At 39.4% G+C, this 19,312-nt stretch overlaps 1 protein-coding gene across 5 annotated transcripts in view; it reads left to right on the top strand.

The window, feature by feature from the left end:
• Positions 1-19,312, top strand: part of NELL1 (neural EGFL like 1) — a 332,196-nt gene that overhangs the window by 57,199 nt on the left and 255,685 nt on the right. For all 5 annotated transcript variants that reach the window (XM_064426215.1, XM_064426213.1, XM_064426214.1 and 2 more), the window contains exons 6-10: positions 6,045-6,117; positions 6,397-6,479; positions 9,672-9,806; positions 10,643-10,745; positions 14,163-14,236. In XM_064426215.1, the coding sequence (XP_064282285.1) occupies positions 6,045-6,117; positions 6,397-6,479; positions 9,672-9,806; positions 10,643-10,745; positions 14,163-14,236 (468 nt within the window). The remainder of the gene's footprint in view (positions 1-6,044; positions 6,118-6,396; positions 6,480-9,671; positions 9,807-10,642; positions 10,746-14,162; positions 14,237-19,312) is intronic.

The following is a 19,312-nucleotide window of genomic DNA, read 5'->3' as shown; positions in this document are numbered from 1 at the left end:
TGTAAACAGCTTGTTTACAAGGTAAGAGTTTCTGGTATTTATTCTAGTTTTGGATAACAAGGCACAGTGTGAGTGTTTCTGTGAAAAGAGTCCATAGAGCAGTAAGAGGCCAATCTGCCTATCCTCAATCTGGGCATGGATTTGTTGCCAAGGTGATTTACCACCCACTCGGTTTCCATGTGAAGCTGTCAGTTCCTAAGACAATTTTACAATTTGCCTGTTTCCTGAGGATGTCCCCAGATTTCCAACAAGCTAGGACAATTACACTGAACGTATTTCAGCATACGAGCTAGCAATTTTAATTGTAAAACAGAGGTAAAAGCCAGCTTTTGGCTTAAATGATAGTCTGAGGTTTGCTCTGAACCTACAGTGCATTTCATCCTCCAGCAACTGAGCTGTCACTGTGAAGTGAAATTGATAGTATTATTTTATTCTACAGCTGTTGGTTTTTTACCTCAGCTGCTTCCCACTATTCCACAGATGGTAAACATATGTTTATAGCTACATAGGAGAAGGAAGAAGTTATATTGGAGTTGCCCATCTTAAATTCTTATTTTATGCAGGCAGTCAGAGCCCCAGAACTCTGGGATATTATATGTTTGTAAATTAATATTTCTGCGTGTTAACACTTTGGAAACAGCAGGGTAGATAATGATATGCTAATGAGCTGACCATTTTTATTGATCATAATGAAAGCCGACAAGTGCCTTACTTTGCTTTATGTGTGCTTGAATATTTTACTAACTTTCTTCAGGGCAGAAATATAATTGGTTGTGTTTTTTTTCATCCTGCTTGAGGGTTCCAGAAGTCTTACTTTTTTTACATTTCTCATTGCAAAAACTTGGGATTTTGCCAGTTTGTAAAGAGTACACATCTCTTTCCGTGTATTTATATGCTCAGCAGGATTTCCCTTTCTTTTTCAGAGCAATTTGTTTCACTGTTTTAGCATATAAAAAAATAGATATATTTTCCTTAATGTAAACAGAGATCTGCAGGGAAATAAGAGCATTAAAAAAAGAATTAGCATTTTTGTGTGTGTGTTGGAGCCATGAAAATGTGTGTAAGAAAAAGCAAGCTTGTTGCGTGAATATTTTTTTTGTACCTTTTGTTATTGATATTGATACTGTTCATTATCTTACCTCACCACTCTTTCCAGTAAATTGTGCCTACCTACAGCTGTGATCTTCACCTTTTGTGCCTCCAGTTCTCAACTCCATCCTGCCGCAGCAGGGTGGGGTAGAGGAAGTGGGATGGAGGGAGAACAGCCTGGGGTTTGGGAGAGTCTCAGTGGGGATACTGAACTGGGGAGTAGCATTCCTGAACCAGGACAGCCGTAATTGGTGGCTGATGTGTGGCAGGAAAGGTGGAAATAACAGGAGTCAGAGCTGGTGGATAACTTATTTGCTTTCAGCATCTGTGGTATTTGGTGTGGAGCACTGGCCACAATGTTGCCTGACTTGTTCACGGGATGTTGTGCTTAACTCTGTGTCTGTTCCCTAATGTGCCCCTTGCAAGGGTCTTCTTCAGTGGGGGAGAGGGATCAGGATTACTTTGTTGCTGATCTGTGTGATATCTGCTTATGACTTGATAACATCAAGGGCAATTATGGTTATTTTCTATGTGTGTTCAGTGTTGTTCTCCTGCCCTTTCCTCAGGTTCTTCTGTGGGGAGTCCATTAATAATCATATTAGTCTGTGGGGTAGAGGGGGAGCATGGGATGGTTTTCCACAGCTTTCACCCCCCCTTTTCCTCCTTCAGGCCTGCTAAAGCATCTTTTGAGAGTTAAGGAAAGCATGTTCTTGTTGCTATGTCTGCTATGTTTTCTCAGTATGGTCTACAGTACCATGCTTAGAGTCAGGAGAGAGATTTCTACAAGTGTCATTTAGAGATCTGCCCTGAGGGGGAATGATTATGAGTGTCATGGAATGTGGGAGAAATTGGGCTGGTGTTTAGAGAAATTCTCTGCTCCAGACTTTTGGAAGTTCACCCCTGAACAACTACAGGACTCTGATAGAGTGAAAACTCTATTTGCAAGAAGAATGCTGGTGGGGTCTCCAGAGTGGAGCAACTCAAGCAAAGACAAACTCCTCCATAGAATTGTTTTTGCTCAAGGACCTAGGTCCACTTGGTGGGTAATGCAGAGAGACAGGGAAACACAATGTGTACCACAAGGGAGTCTGATTTTTGGGTAAGAACAGTCTGTACTGTTGAACAGTATATATAATACTGGCTGCTGCATGACACTGTCACTGCTTGATATAGTTGCCGTGGGCAGGGAGTATGGACTGCTCCACATACACCAATTTGAGCTCCAGGTGCAGCAGCCAGCCTGCAGCACAGCAGCCCTCCTGTCCTCGGAGACACCTAGGGTGGGTAGAACCCGCAGTCATGGACTAAATGAACTCAACAGACATCTTGGAGGGGTGGCCATTGCCTTTGGAAATGATATATATGTGTATATTTATATATCTATGTAGTTGGAAGATGCAGGATCTGGGTGGGACATAAGGGGTATAGAATATGAAGGCTGTTGTGATTTATGAATGGCTCTCCTTAGTTCAGTACCCCCCACCAAGACTCTCTCAAATCACACCTTGCTCTCTCTCACTCCTCCTTTCCTTCCCCCTTCTCACTGTGGTGGAATGGAGTTCAGAATTAGAGGCACAAAAGGTGAAGAAGATGGATGTAGACAAGAACAACTTACTGGAAGGAGCAGTGAGATAAGAAAATGAACAGTAACAGCAGCAATATTATTCACAAAAGATATAGGAGAATAAATTATTTACACATTCCTGATAATAGATAGTACTGGATGGCTCCCTCCTCCACATTTGCTTGACCATAAGGAACTCTTCCTCCATGGAAGAGAGTCCCTTCCCCTGCCTCCTGCAGTGGTGTTAGTCCTGTAGAATAATTCCCATGTCCCAGCCATGCTCTCTGCTGGCTACTGCAAAAATTAACCCTGTGCTGGACAGAGCCAGGACAGCCACACAAACTCAGGGTTTTCTTCAGAGCTAAGGGCTGATGATAACCATTATCATCAGGTTAAGAAGTTCAAGAAAATGCGACTGAAGGGAGGAAAACATTGATGCCAGATATCTATGGAACACTCTCTAGGATGGATCTGATTGCTGTCAGGATCAGAATTATCTGCAAAATTTGTTTTATTACTCTTCCCCCTAAGAGTCCCTCCAAAGAGGTGCAAAAATGAACTTATTAATTCCTTGGTCAGAAAGTGATTCATGTTGCAAGACAGTAGTTTTCATAACTACTAGAGCAGGCTCTATTGATCCTGCTTGTGTCTGGGGATTGTATATTAGGTGCTTGAGAAGCATCTTGATGTTTTTATTGCACAGTATCATGTATATAGTTCATGTAGCCATATGACTCTGTAATAGTTTTGGACTCAGAGTTGTATGGGCTAAGGTGAAACTCAGTGTGGTGTGCTGTGGGCAGGTGTTCAGGTGCCTGGCAGGGCTGCCCTGAGGGGAGCAGCATCGTGCTGATGGAGTGGGAATCTGGGCTGTTGGCATGGCTTTGTCAGGGCACAGGAGTTTCGGGCACGTCTGCTGGTGCCACAGTGTCGGGCCTTTTGCAGCACTGGCCAGTGCAAGTTGCACAGCTGTGTGGATCATATTATCTCTGTGGGAGAAGCAGGTTTTAAAGAGGATGAAAGGCAATGGAGGAAATGAAAATGCAGAAGTGAGGAGCTCATGGAATATATGAACATTTTCACAGAATGTGGGAGGACGTTCTATGTAGTAGATATCTGAGAAGTGCAATTAACTGGGCTTTTTGCATTGTGTCCTCATGGGATGGGCTTGATTTTTAGTGCTGCAGAACCTGAATTTCATCGTTTAGCTGGTAGTCTGCCTGCACCAGATGAAGGCTCTTCAAGCTCGCAAGTCCTGATGCTGAGCTGAAGCTTTGATTGTCATTCACCAAATGTTTTTATTGATAACATAAAGGTCGCGTCTGTTTGGGAAGGGAAAAACTGGACAGATTTTGACCACTGACATTGTGCTGTTAAAGACAAATCCAAGCTCTTGGCAGTCTAGACTTAATGCTGAAGCAGGATTTTTTCATATTTGTCACAATAATTATGGCTGTAATAAATGTTTGCCTACAATGAAGTCTTTCTATTAAAAAATACACCAGCAAAATTTCTGCTCTTGGAAAGTTTAGTTCTATGTTTGATCATAATAATTCATTTTCAGATGTTTTATAGACCTAGAAGTCATCTATGTTAGTGAATTGAAGTTCATATGTTATTACACAGTAATATACTTTCATGTAGCCAGAAATTAAGACACATAAAACAGTTGTCTTTCCTCTTCAGGCTATGTCTAAATGCAGATCTGTCCAAAAGACAATTGAGCAGTGTGACTCTGATGCAACAAACACATTTGAAGAGGTACCTAAAGAAAAAAAAAAGGCAAAAAAAAAGCTGAAGAAAAAAAATCGCTTCTTTCTGGGTGGTATCTCGTTGGCTAGGCAATATGGTGTGGTGGAACTCTAATCTCATTTACTCTTGGTTGAGCTTTTCACTGCAGAGGCTTAAGTGTTGAAGTATATTTTTATGCCTCACCTTCTAATTTCTCACTGATGACTGCTGACAGAAAGTATGTAAAACGGCTTTCAGGATGTTCCATTTCCAGTGACAGTATTACTTATTACTTATGGTTTCATTATTCTCATAGGTGAAAAGATTAATAAATGTATATACTTCTGCAAGAAAGACAGGGTGATCTGATTATCTCTGTTAATATTTTCAGTTAATATTTGATCATGAGACAGTAAGCAGGAAACAGTGCTTGCTGATTACATTCTGCTCTTTTAACGTGAGCGTGTGAATGTGACTTGCCTTGCCAGGCTTTAAGGACTATCTGAGGCCTCTGTTTGTGGGTGGCATGTGAGTGCATGTGGCATATGGGTGGCATGTGAGCAAGTGATGATGTCCTTGGTCTGCAAAATTCACCCTATTGCAATTTAGCTGAAAATTAACACAGTCTGGCAAATCAGTAATTTAATTAGATAATAACTGCTGCCAGGATAAATTTCTTTCCAGTTCAAAGAAATTTTTCTGTCTGTGAGGAAGTAGAGCTGTGTCACAACATGTGATTAAGAGCCAGGGGTAGTGCAAATACGAGCATTAGAGGTCCCTTGATTTCCCTTGCTGCTCTCCCTTGGTGGCCATGACATTATTAAAGCCAGTGGGTCCTGTGAAGTAAGTACATTGCACAGTCACAGACGCAGCAAATACTCCGTCCTGAGCTTGAGAGAACAACCACAAGCTTCAGCATTTTCTGGACTGTCTGGGGTCCTTCAGGGCCCAGGTGTGCAGGGACACTGGGCACTGCTCCTTCCTGAGGGGCTGTCCCTGCAGGGCAGGGACTGACAGGGTGCAGTGGGCACTGCCCTTTACGTCCTGCCTCCCCACTGTCGTGCCTGGTTTGGTTCAGGAGCCCCAAACAACCTGCACTGACCTGCCCATCCTGCACAGGGCATCTGTCTGTCTGCCTGGGCTGGAGAGAGGGTTGGATTCTGACTGTTGGCTTGATTACCTGACCTGCCTGTTGAGATACAGAGCTAGGAGGCTTAATGAAACCAAGCAATGGAAGTGTAAACTTACATCTGGCACTAGGCACTTGTTTTTTCAGTGTTTGATTTCACAGTCTTATTTGGTTAGAAAAATTAAGAGTTTTGCTGTGTTTTCCTTTTGTCTTTTGGAAAAGTGTGTCATTGACTTGAGCAATGGATATTATTTCACTGCTTTTTTCACCACTCTCACCCCATTTAAAGACATTTAAGCAGCTTATATTTGGTGATTACAAAAGAGAAAGCAGTATTATCGCTATAATATTCCAAACACATAGAGAGATAGGAGGAGTTATATTTTGTTCACCATCAGTTATTTTCCTCACAAGTAGAGTAAGCTGGTAATTTTTTTTGTATCCACTGAAGAAATGACTTGTGAAAGAACTTGTACAGAATGAAGTGAATATTTGTAATTTGTATTACCAGTTTTCTCCTCTTTTGCAAAGGGTGTTATTCAAGATGTGAAAATCATCTTTATACCTAATGGATATATAACACAGTGTCCGAATCTGAATCGCAGTAAGTAGCAATCTTTTTATCGTCTCTCTTTTAGATTTTTCATACAGATTCATACATACTCTATTTTTTTAGATTTTTCATACAGATTGTTTCTTTGCTTTAAAAATAATACTTTCAGGCTTGTTATTTTTGCATGTGCTGATTTCCAGAAGGCAAGAATTCTGTATAAACAGATTGCATTTTATGTTCAGATAAATCTAGTATGATAGATTGTTGTTTATTTATGGGTTATTGTGTTTTTCCTTCTTTTCTGTTTCTTTTTAATCTTTATCTATTGAGCATGCCCAACCTGCAGTGATTTCTTAAGTCTGGTGCAAGGAATCATGGATTTGCAAGAACTTCTGGCAAAAATGACTGCAAAAGTAGGTACCTAAGCTTTTTTTAGTTGCCTGTTTCCTTCCTTTCCTTCCATAAGACAAAGATTAAAGTATTTATTCTATATGCCATTTCTTATACCATGAAAATTATTCTAAATTTGCATAGTAGAGCAAATTTTTTCTTGCTGTCTGCAGCAGTCTTATGGATATAGATCCTTGGTTGTTCCTAAAGCTCAGTAATGTTTCTGTTGTCTGCTTTATTATTTGTAAGGTAGTAACAAAATACCCAGAGTCTGATTTTTTTTGTAAGAAGCCTTATCTTGATTCCCCTTTTCATGTTGAGGGATAAATGCAGAAACAAAAGAGTGAAATCCCTCAACAATTTCCTCACCATGTGATGCTGTCAGAGGGGAAGGTTTTCTTGTGGGAAGTCCTGTGAAGTCTTCAGGACTGGTGTAGTCTCCTTCCTGGGAATTGAAATGAGGCCCCAAAATGAAAATGCCTGTGAACCTGCTGACTACTGCTGACTGTAAAAGTTAACTCAGCTCCAGGTGATGTGTTGCGTGCTTGGGTTTGTGGTTTTTTTCTTTCTTCTTTTCCCCCCCAGCTTTGGATCATGAATAGGGTGAATGGGAATCTATAGTGTTGGGGATTTTTTTTGTTTGTTTGAAATGTTTGAAGTTTTCTTTAGGTTCTGCTCCTACAATACACAGGCAACCTGGGTGTTAAACCAAGGCCCTACAAGCAAGGCTGTGCTGAAGTTTTGAGACAGGAAACTGTGTTTTAGAGGCGATCAAACCCCTGCTCTGTGTTAAAAGGAGAATCTGAACACTTTTTCAGGTTACTGTTGATGAACCATCTGGTTTGTGGTAGAAGGTAGTTAATTGTCTCTTTGGAACAGGACTTACACGTTAATTACTTAGATTTTAAGTGCAGATGCAACCAACCTGTAGATGCCCATATTCTGTGTAGTTACTGTAGGAATTTCCAAAACAGGATTTGCATAGCAGTGCTGCTTGTGTAAAAAAAAAAGGTACTTTTTAATGCACTGCCTTCTAATGCTCTTTCCCTGCCCCATAGGAAAGGGGAAACTGTTTTTTGGAGAGTGCGTGTGTTATGCTGGCAATCCTCTTACTCAGCTGACATGCTTTGGACAGGCTGGATCCAAATGAAAAATGTGAAGATTTTAGTTCAGTTTTCTGCTTGTGCTAGAAAGAGAGGCAATTATTTTGAGCCCTGCTGGTGGTATGAGCAAGTTCCAATTATGCAGTGTACTGAGTAACTTGCTTTCTCTGATGTTAATTATATTTTTGCTTGCTAGTACTTTATGAGGGGAAGCAAATAACACAGTATTTGTACTGCAAAGACTGTGCACTTTCATAAAGTGGTGCTGGCATAATCCTTCATTGCAAATTCCTTTTCTGTTACAGCAGTCCACTGACTGTTTTGTTGCAGTTGTTTCCTGTTGTCCAGGCAAAATGCATGCAACAGGAAAGGACATTAACTTGGTAAAAAATGCAAGTTAAAAATAGGGGGTCTGGAGGGAAGCATTAAGGTTTGTATCTGCCTTTTAAATCCTAACCACAAAGAGTTACTAATGTAGACACAAGTATATTTTGTGGGGATGATGCGTGTCAAGGCTTTGAAGGGCCGTGCAGCTGCCTGCAGAGATCCTGTTTGGCCTGGCAGGTGGGCAGAGAATGGCTGGCTAATATACAGCAGCTAGCATCCCTAGCTCCTGATCCTGCCCCAAGAGGTGCAGAGCATGAACAAGATGTTTTGAAAAAGCGTCTTGGTGTTTAGACTCCACTGTATCCAGATTTCAGCTTCTCTCTCAATCTGTGTTCAGTTGGAACTGTATCACAGCATTGAATAGAGGAGCAAGTATTGTTTGCAATGAATCTGTATGTGCAGCTTATAGAAATTAAAATTATGGAGTCTCAGAGCCGGGAAGGAAACATCCAGCTACTGGTTTCCAGCTCCAATAATTTTAGTAGCTGTGCAAGTTATGCAGAATGAAAGCAGGAAAGGGAGGCTCCCTCCTGCTTGGGCTGTACCTCTCCTGAGTCTGGTGGGATCAGGGTGGGACACAGGGCCTGTGAGAGTGGTCCAGCAGAGCCCTGACTGTGGCAGGTTGTCACAGAGTGCTGTGAAAGGAGCATTTGATCATGACTGTAGCAACCTAACCCCCCTTACGTCCTCTTCCTACCTGTGTTTTGTGAAGACACCGCTTTTAAAGATTAATAAATCCTAGCTTTTAAAACTTACTTTATTTTTGTCATAATTTGAATTAATTCTGAATCTCTCCAGTAGATATGTTCAATTGATTTAATTCTGTGTCCTTAATAGAGACACACTGTATGTCAAGGTGTTATAATCTGGCTAAAATGTTAATTTGCTGCAGGAGAAGAGGGTTGTGTTACATTGCAGCATTCTCCACTGCTGGGCTAGAGTACTGTTAGTTCCTCTAAATGTAATGGCTAAAATAATTCATACGGCTTTAACAATCTACTGAAATCAGTCTGGGCATCTCCTGCACTTCTTTGAGTGCAATATTACTTCTTTTGGTAAATTACGAGCTTCCACTAGGGTGTGCTTTGTATTCAGATGTATTTGTTGCATGAAGACTTCCAGCACAGAAATTTCTACTGAGTCTTTCCTTTCTGGAAGTCAAAAAAGTTCAAGCTTGGCTTTGATTAAAATCAACAAAAAATCAGGCACTTAACTTCATTTATGGACTAGGCAATCTGGTTTATTTACCTCATGGGTTTATACGGCCAGGAATACTTTCATGAATCATAAAATTTTCTCTGTAAATTTTGATTTTTTTTTTTTTTTTTAATCTTGCATTTGTTTTGCCAGAAAAAAAAAAAATTTTTGAACAGAGGCCTGTCATCTTTCAGTTATTTGTATGGGCAGGGGAGGAATGCACATATTTACTGCTAAATATTAAGCTTGTCTTTCTGTTGTAACAACAAGGAGTGTTCAGAGCTAGCCACAAATCCAGGGTTTACTCCAGGGGCATGGTTTCGCCATCGGTCGTATTGTGGGATGACCATGTACTAACTCCACCAGAATCTGAGGAATAGGGTTAGTGTTTACCTGCTGATTTCCTGGTTCAGTGTTTCGAAGGTTGTGGTCAAAGTTGGTTTGGCTAAAAATAAGTCTACTGGTTTTTGCTTTTTTAAATCATGTGTTTGAATTGCAGAAATCTCATCAAGTTACTTTCATTTATAGTTAAATTATGCAGAAACAAGACTGAGTCAATTGGAAGACTGTCATTGTGAGAAGACTTGTCAAGTAAATGGATTGATCTACAGAGACAAAGACTCATGGGTTGAAGATGATCACTGCAGGAATTGCACATGCAAAGTAAGGATTTCTGAAGAGTTTGAAGGATAGTACCTAATGAAAATGGCCTTTGAATACATAATGTTCACTCTGAGAATTATTGTGTTTTTATTATGCATCTAGTGGCAGCATGGACAATAGAGAGAGAAATGGTAAAATAAATAAAATTTTGATATTACTTATCTGTAAGCTTCATATATAAAATCTGCCTTCCCTTGACAGTGCTTTCTTACTTGTTCTAATTATAGCTGTGAGGACTTTGTGGTTTTGGGGTGAAGGAGTGGCATTGTCTGTGTTTGGTTTGGAATTGTTTTCACTGCAGTAGCTTTTTCAAAGAGGAGGCATTATCTTAATAGTATTCATAGATGCTTAGTTGCATCTTGCATGGTAACAACTTGCAGATTCATTTTCAGCATTTATCAGACTGAAAAATACAAGGGACAGAAAGAGGATTAGTATGCAAAACTTCTATCTTTGAAATTATTTGATAAATATCTGAAGAGAGCCTTTGTTTGCTCAGGAAAATAGAAGCCTGATTGTTAAGAAACTCAAAGATGATTGGAACAGTGTAAAGAAAGTAGGGCTTATGTTCTTGCCTTATGTTTTCCAATTAATGTATTTTGCTCTGGGTTTGGGGGTAAAACCAGTAATATGTATCAAAATTCTGAAGGCAGTTCACCTTCAGCTACACTTTGATTCATTTTGTAGTTGGGTGGGATTAAATCTCTTACTGAAGGATAGGTTTGTAATCCAGAATGGCGTTTTCATTTACTTAAATGGTTCTTAGTGGTTTTTATAAAATACTCACTCATTGCAGCAGCAGTAGTTGAATTTTTGTCCTAAACCCCTTTGCTCAGAGCGGAGTTGTGGAATGCCGCAGGATGTCCTGCCCCCCTCTGGAGTGTCCTCCCGATGCCCTCCCCGTGCACGTGGACAGTCAGTGCTGCAAAGTGTGCAAGGGTGAGTACATCACACAGACCTTGTTGTTTTGCCTTCTGTTTCAGCAGAGTTAAACTTGTCCTGCCAGCAGGCATGTTTTTGTAATGATTTTTAGAGATCCTGGTAGTTCAGGTAACGAGTCATAGTGGCAAACATGATTTATGAAGAAAATAAATAATGAACAAGCATTGCAAATTTCTGAGGTACTTTTTTTTACCTAGTGTTAGTGTAAAATTATTCATCCTGTTGGGGGTTGAGAAGACTGACTTGGCTCAAGTTGGTATCTCCTCTTGATGTTGAGAAGCATCAAGTCTATGGTCTGAACTTTCTTTTGTGATGAGTAACTAACCAAGCTGTTATCTTTTTGCCTGTCTTTTATTTCAAGTTAAAAGGCTGTTATTTAAAATAAACATGACAGTATATCAGACCCTGGCTTAATATCACTGTGTGGAGCTGTAGTTTGCTGTAATTAATTTCCAAATAAATTAATGAGAAGAAAGAAAAGCTAAGTACATTTTGTGATTGGTGTTATTATCAACTTTCAGTTCCTTCTATTGGGAATAAAAGCTGTTGAGTAAGATTCACGGAAGGAATATTCAATATTTGTTACTTTAATAGTAGTACAAGGAACAAAATTTATGTATGAAAATTTTAGCTGTATACTAATGCCAGCTGTACCTTAAGAAGCACAAATTCTCTTTCCCCTGATCTGTTCTGGAAGATGAGTAAGCTTCATGCATGAGCTTTTCAATAATTTATTAGGACAGGGATGTTGAATTATTTTAGGATTTATTAGGAAAATAATACTTTTTTAGTATTCTGTCACCCTTCTTCAGTCATTGAATTCATTAGTTCCGTGCACAAATATCCTTTAGCTGTGATCTTGCACTTGCTCTTGTTTCTCATGTAATCTCATTTCTCTCGGCTGTATGTCAGCATGAATATTCTGTATACTAAAAGATGTTCATGAACAGAGTACTTGGGTGGTAAAGTGGCCTGCATTATTTGTCTCAAAATATTTTTGTTTGTAACATGTGAAGTCTAGGAAGTTCTTTCCTGAAACTGGATGTATGCACAAAAGTCAAAATCTGACACAAAGAAATTGTGAGACACAAAATTGTAGATTCAGTGTATACCCTCATGAGTAAACTGTTCCTGTTATTTGTAATGGGAAGATGAACAATCAAACTTGCCTTTTGTCAGTGATTGGCACAAACTTGACTCCTTATTCTGACAAGAACTCAGCATGTCAGTCAATAGGAAGAGACGTATGGAAGTTGATTGAAATTGATTGTAAATGCCAGCTCCTTGACAAAATGATGTGCTAGGACCACAGTTAGTCACCTCTAGGTAGATAGTAGTAATTGCAGAGGTTTTCCAAAGAGCTGCACTGCAGGTGTTATTTTCTCTGTGCTTTTTCTATTTAGCTCTGATAGAACCATCAGTTGTAATTTGCTGTCTCTAGGGATTATTGAATGGCTGGGTTATTGAACACTTTCCCATTTTAGCTAAGGGTTAATGAGCAAAGCTCTAATGTCTGATATGTTAAGGGGTTTAGACAGTTCAGTTTTGATCCCTGCCACCTTGTGTTAGCATTTCAAATAATATAGTCTTTTTGGCAAAAGACTATAATTTTAGATATAATTTTTCTGAATCATACATTAACTTGCTTTCCATTCTTTTGTTAAAGCAAAAGTGTGTCCATTCTTTTGTTAAAAGCAGTCATGTCAGGAAAACAGACAGAAAGAAGGAAATGTCTCTATTTCAAATTCTCCTAAAAATAGTTACTGGGATTCCTAATTTAAACAAAGCTTCCTCATCTGAAGTTTTCTTCAGAAGTGAGATCACAACAAGTAAGGCATAAAAACTAGGGCAGCTTTTGAAAAGCACAGAAAACTAGGATGCCAAAAAGAAGACTCTTCTTTTTAAGTGCCTTAGTGGTGATGAAAACTGAGGTAGCCTGAAAATTGTGTAAATATTTTTTTTTAAAGAAACGAACATTTTCACAAAGAGTCATTAGAAGCAAATTTATGTCTGAAGGTTCATGAAGATTGATCTAGCAGTCTCTTTGCTTAAAATTTGGGAATCAATCTGGCCATGACAGTTGCTGCTGTGGAATTGTTGGCATCACCTGTAAGGGAGACACACTTGCACCTGTGAGTGCTTTCCTTACCTGGGCACTCAGGAGGGAAATTCAGGTAAAATAGTCCTAGATAGAGTGTGTCTTTTGAGAACAGACTACTCTGAACACTTGCACTCCACGTGCAAGTGGCTTGATTCTCAAAACCTCTTAAAGCACTATTCAGTTGCAACATAGGATTCACACCTTTTAGCTTTCCTTTCAGAGTCAAAGGTTAGACTTCTAGTGGTCAAGTACAGAAAGAGCTGAAATGCCACAGCAGAAAGTTATTTTATCAGCGTTTAACATCGATCTGGTTTGTAATGTAGGGCACTTTTATAGTGCATACTTGATTTGTGTGAGATCGTAACAGTCCAGCTGCTCTCTTTAATTGATGGATTTGCTGTCCTTGTCTGGAATTGGAATTTAGACATGTAGTTGCATGGGGACTGTGTTAATTCTGGTCATAATTGACCAAGCTGTTTGCTGCTGTGGCCCTGATGCCTGTTGCCTTCTTCATGGTGGCAGTAGTCCCAAGCTAGGTGACTTTGCTGTGAAGCGAGTGAGGAATGATCACGTGTTCCACTCTGTTGGTTCATTTGTGGAGCCACTTATCTTTGGTAGAAGGGCCAAAACTTCAGACAAGAGTTTTGCAGTAGGAGTTCTCAGTTTCCTGGGAAAATCCTACATATTTCATGTGTGCCTGAAGAATATTTTCCTGAAACAGATTTTTGCAGTTTGTTGATTCAGTAGTCATTCACTGCATTCAATCTGTTTGTGCAGTCCTTCAGTAAGTTGAAGAGTTCACCTTTGTGCCCACAAAAAATGTGAAGGCTTAATTGAAATCTGTGCTTACATTATTCTTATGATGAACTGGATGCTAATAAATGTATCCAGTTCTTGAAGTGAGTCATGAGGATCTCTGGTAACACAAATACTGTAAACTGTAACTACTCTACAGGATGTTGGTAGTGAAAACATTTTCTATTGAATTATAGGTTATTTAGTCCAGGATATATTGTTTATGCTCCTATTCCCTCTCTTTAGTTTGGATAAAGAGGCTACTTTCTCTTAAAATGAATTTGTTGTTTGTTGCTTTGTTTGTAGTTATATGTGGTAGTGACTTCTGATCAAAGATCTGATAATTCATCTGATTCATCTTTTTTTGATGAAAGCAAAATTAATAATATTTTTAATGTATTGATATTTTTCAGTGTATGTGAGTACTGGTTTTACTTCTTCGTTATACCTTGCATTTATTTGCTGCTTAAATATAAATTGAATGAATTTTTAATCTCCCTTCTCCTCTCGAATTACAGCAAAGTGCATCTATGGAGGCAAAGTGCTAGCAGAAGGTCAACGAGTATTAACCAAGAGCTGCAGGGAATGTCGAGTAAGTTTCAGTTGTATAAACCTTTCCTGTTTTTAAATGTATCTGTGGTGTTCAGAAGTGACAGTGAAAAGTTAGTGCATTTCTTTAGGCCTCCTTCATGCAAATGTGACATCTGTTGTCTTGAAAAAGGTGACCTTGAAGTTACTGAAAGCCACAAATACGAAAACAAGGCAGGAATATGACCCTTGCAGGATAAGAAAAATATGGGCAAATTATTTGGAAGAATGTTTTCTCTTATCTCTGCTTTCATGAGCTTTAGAAAAAAGTAACAGCCTTTTGAGAAAATTACTTATTTCAGCCAAATTGCTAAAATTCGAATCAACCTTCTTGTTATATTGTGTTAGTCTATATTTTTCCTAGTATTGTTCAAACTATATATAACTCTTCTAATAATTGAGGTAAATTACAGAATATTGGAATGGACTGAATTATTTTTGGCAAATTCATGACATTTGGACTATGACAGTATTTAAGGGCACAGGTGAATGGAGGCTGTGTTAGATCCATTCTGGGAGTGTTGGTGAATGTGTGTTGGAAAAGATTACAGTGATCTGGTTATTATTGTGCTTGGAGATCAGTGTACAGAGTAGCAATTTTATGTTCACTAATGGAAATGGACAATAGCTGGTTGCAGATGTTGTGAAAACAGCTTGTTACGCAGAATTACTTTGCTATTGTTACTGTTGAGCTGTATGGGTGCTCTGCACTGCATATACAAATATGTGGGCAAGGTTGTTGCCTTGGAAAGCAGACTAAGATGCCTGTTATTTATAATATGACATGGAATGTTTATTTGAGTGTGGAAGTACATGTATAAAATGAGAACAGGAGTATTTTCATGTTAAAGTGAAATGCGGGAGGGTGATCTGAATTATGTCTGTGGAACTTCTCTGCTATAAATAAGAGTGTTATATTCACCATCAGGAGTATGATAAATACACTCAGGAAAATTAAAAGCAAATACCAATCATCAAATATCTGTCATTAGGAATGAGTAAAATAATGAAAACAGCTTTTGTATTTTGCTTATTGTTAAAAGGAAAATGATATAGCAATGTTAATTACAGTAACATTGCAGTTGGTATTTGCATCTTAATTGACAGTATTGATAAATATTCAAAATGGCATTTGTGAATGTTACACCATTAAAAAAAAAATTGTTTGATGCATGCCTTCAGAAACAAACTGAAGTTCTGTCCACAGCTGTGCTTCAACAAAATATTAAACCTCACTGGCCTGGGGAGAGGTTTTGAGAGAGTGCTTGCATTTGTTTCTGTGGGCTGGTGTGTCTCTGCAGGAGGTTCATTCAATATGTCTTCGGCATGACTCCTAAATCACTTGTCTACTGCCTCAGTTGGGAATGTTCCCTAGATGAAGGATGAATGGTGATGAGTCAAACTGCAGCTGTGTCATTGTTTTCTGTCCTGTGTGGATAAGGTGTTGTATGAAAAAAGGAGGGACTTTGTCATAGGGGAGGACCATACAAAATTTGATATGGTTTAATTTTCCAGACTTGAAAAACTGACATTAAGTTTCAAAAGCTGCTGATCCATGAAGGAATACAGTGGAGGGTACACATCTATTGTCAGTGTAATAGTGTTGATAAAGATGACTTAAAAATCTTTGTCTCTGTAAAGGAGGATATATTTGTAAGTGGAGTAATGTCAAAAATATTAAGTTGAAATTTCACATTTCAATTTTTTATTTGAAGATAGATTTCTTATTCTTTGCATAGGTACTGATCCAAACTTATGAGGCTTTTAACTTGTATTGATTTTTCCATCTAAAAAAAAATACTACTACTACTACTAATGGATCCAGCTAGATCAAAGATTTTCTTTATCAGGCTGAGAGACCTTTTTTTTAATTTTTCAAAACTAATCTTGACTAAAAATATTTATGATGCATATCCTCTTAACTATAAGCACAGATTTTATTCATGAACAATCACTCCCAGCTGGAATCCTGCCCACAAACACTCTTTAGATTAATCTACAATGACAAAATGAGTACAGAGGTATTTCTAGCAATCACAGAGCAGTTCAGATTGGAAGGGACCTCTGGAGGTCTTCTTGTCCAGCTATCCTGGATGAGCAGGGTTTCTGCAGCCAGTTGCCCAGGACCACGTCCAGATGGCTTTTGAGTATCTCCAGTGGAGACTCCACAGCTTCCCTGGGCAGCCTCACACTGCAAGAGTGTTTCTGATGTTCAGATGGGCCCTGCTGTGTTTCACTTTGTGCCTGTAGTCCCTGGTGCTGTCACTGGGCACTGGCTCCATCCTCTTGGCACCCTCCCTCTGGGTACTTAGATGTGTGTGTAGGATCCCCTCTGAGCCTTCTCCTCTCCAGCCTTTCCTTCTGTGAGATGCTCCAGTCTGTTATTTATCCTCATGGTCCATGGCTGATCTCTCCTAGCTTTTCCACCTCTTGTGGTGAGAAGGCCAGAAATTGTAAGTGTGTATGAGCTTTTGATAACTGCACCTTCCTGCTTTCAATAAGTATTTGATTTTTTGTTTGTTGGTTTGTTTAGGGCTTTTTTTTTGGTTTCGCCCATATGGTGATGTGGGCCATTGAATGTCAATGGAAAGATTTTTATAATTTTTTTTGGAGTGGGAATTTGCAGTTGATCAGCTGCCTGTGAATGACATGATGCCTGTTCATAAACAGATGACATGCTTGACAGCAAAGGGTACAAAAATAAATGCCTCTTCGTTAATACTGGGAGCTGGCAGTCACAGTGTGCTGTACAAGATGGACAGGGCCCACAGCTTTCAGGAAGGTTGACTAAAAAGTTTTTTGTCAAGATAAGGAACAATATACTTCTTCAGAGTATATCTGAAGGCTGCTGTTTGAAACTGTGTCTTAAGAGACTGATCAATACCAGCTTGTTGTGGCTTAGGAGTGATACTCCTGGATGTGGTGCTCTTACTTGAAACCATGTGTCTCACTTCCCTGGGTGGGATGGAGAGGAGACCTGGAGGCACAAAAGCTGAAGGTCACGGGTTGAGATAAGAACAGTTTACTGGAATCAGCAAGGACATAAGAAAAGAAACAGTAACAGCAATAATAGTAATGACAAAGGGTACAGGGAAGAAGTGATTGATTCACGGGGAACAACAAAACCCGACTGCTCCCTCTGGACCCCACCAGCCCCACCTCAGAGTGAGGTGGTGTAGACTAACCTCCTGTCCTGACCATGCTCCTCCTGGCTACTGCAGAGATCAACCCTCTCTTGTCTGGAACCAGGGCAGAGAGAAATTCAGACAGGAAAAAGCCCCCCACCAGAATGGCCTTACCTGAGATCTTGCAAATAATTTTCAAAGCCGATCATGTGAGATGAGCTGTTTGTTGTTCAGATTTTTACTGCATGTCTCTGATTAGGCTTACATCCAGCCCTTTTTTTTGTGTACTTACCTTGGTAATTACAAGAAATTTAATTATCTTGTTGTAATTTTTTGACTTCAGATCGCATTCTTTGTGGATTGTATGTCACAACTGAAGCTTGATATATTTATTCCAGAAAAAAAGTCTTTTTGACATCTATTTCTATTCATATTCTATGACTGCTACATATGTGAATTGAATATAAAAAGGAATAATTTTTCTAAGGCTGCCTGAAGCAATAATTCTGAAGAGTGAACTCTTACTTATCTCAGTGGATAAAATCTGAAATCTGATGATGATAATTCTTATAATTGGATCTGTACTAGTTTATAACAAATTTATTTTAACCCAAAGTATACTCAACATAAAAATGTTTTAATTGTTTTAAAACTTAATTACAAATAAGTTTAATTTGCTTTCCCAAGATGCAGATTCTGCAGAAAATAGAAGACTTAAGGAAATGAAATCTTACTGTTGTTAAATTAATGGAATTCTCAATTTGTGTTGTTTAATCTTCTTGTGAGTCACTAAAGAAGCAGTGAGCTTGGAATAAATTTGTCTTTAGCTTTTTGACTCATCCTGACACTCATTTGACTTTCATACCATTTCTTGCCATATTTTTCTGGCCAGATTTATTGTCAGTCAACACTTTTTGTCGGTATGCTGACATATTTTACTCTTTCTGCTGTAATTGTCCTGTCTGAGCTTAAATAGGCAATGAGCTACAGCCGGAGCTTTTCTAGCTGGTTGTGTGGTAATGTGATAGTAAGTGCTGGCTCAGTGTCTGGTTCTTTTATCACCTTTGATCCTGCAGTTGCACAGGCAGGCGTGGGGGACTCCTCCTTTTCCCTTGTGGAAGTGAGATCAGCCGGAGATGGAGCGCCTCCATTAACTTCACTGTTCTAGTGGCCACTTGCTCTGATGATTTGTGCCCTCTGTGCTGCTGCAGGGAGCTGCTTTTTCTTACCAAAAATAAGAAAAGCAGATGCCTGTGGGGTTTTTTTAGTAGTATTCATGACAGCAACTGATGCAACTTGCCAGTAAAGGCAATTGGCCCTGCTTAGCCTGAAGATTGTTATGTCAGGGGCAGTGATGGGCAGTGATTGCAGAATGGTCAGATTTGCATTCCCTGGGCCGGCTGCACTGCTCAGCTGTAAGTTCTGCCAGTGCCTCGGGCACGTCATTTGTGCCTTGTAGAGTCAGCAGGCGTTTCCTAAGTGTGCAGGGCAGCTCGAGGCTGTGAGATCTCCTTCTGGAGCCTGGAGGGGCAGAGCTGAGTTGGTGTAGTGAGGTGAAGTGGCAAGGCTGATAACCAGCAAAGGTTTTTACCTGTGTGAGCCTGTGTGGTGTGGCGCAGTGCTGTGTAGTTATGAGAGCAAGCTTCTGCACTGGGTGTTTCTTCATGCAGGGTGCACTCACAGGTAATTTCAGTATCCTGTGTTCAAAGTCATGTATCTGCTCCTTCAGATTATGACAATGATCACTTTAATGAGGATTTGTCAGTTTTTTGGTATTGGTTTTCCTCTGCTTTCCTAGCCTTAGATATGTTTGGATCATATTTTAAAACTTGTCTCTGAAACGGTGATAACTGCAAAATGAAATTTCTTCATTTGAGGAAAGCAGAAATTCTTATTCCACCTTTTTGTTCTGACATCTGAGTTTTAGGAAGAATATTCAGGGAGGAGTGAGGACT

Source organism: Passer domesticus, chromosome 6 (assembly GCF_036417665.1).
Source record: "Passer domesticus isolate bPasDom1 chromosome 6, bPasDom1.hap1, whole genome shotgun sequence".
In the NCBI taxonomy this organism is placed as follows: Eukaryota; Metazoa; Chordata; class Aves; order Passeriformes; family Passeridae; genus Passer; species Passer domesticus.
Note: the sequence above shows the minus strand (reverse complement) of the source record. Positions and strands in the feature narration are given on the sequence as shown.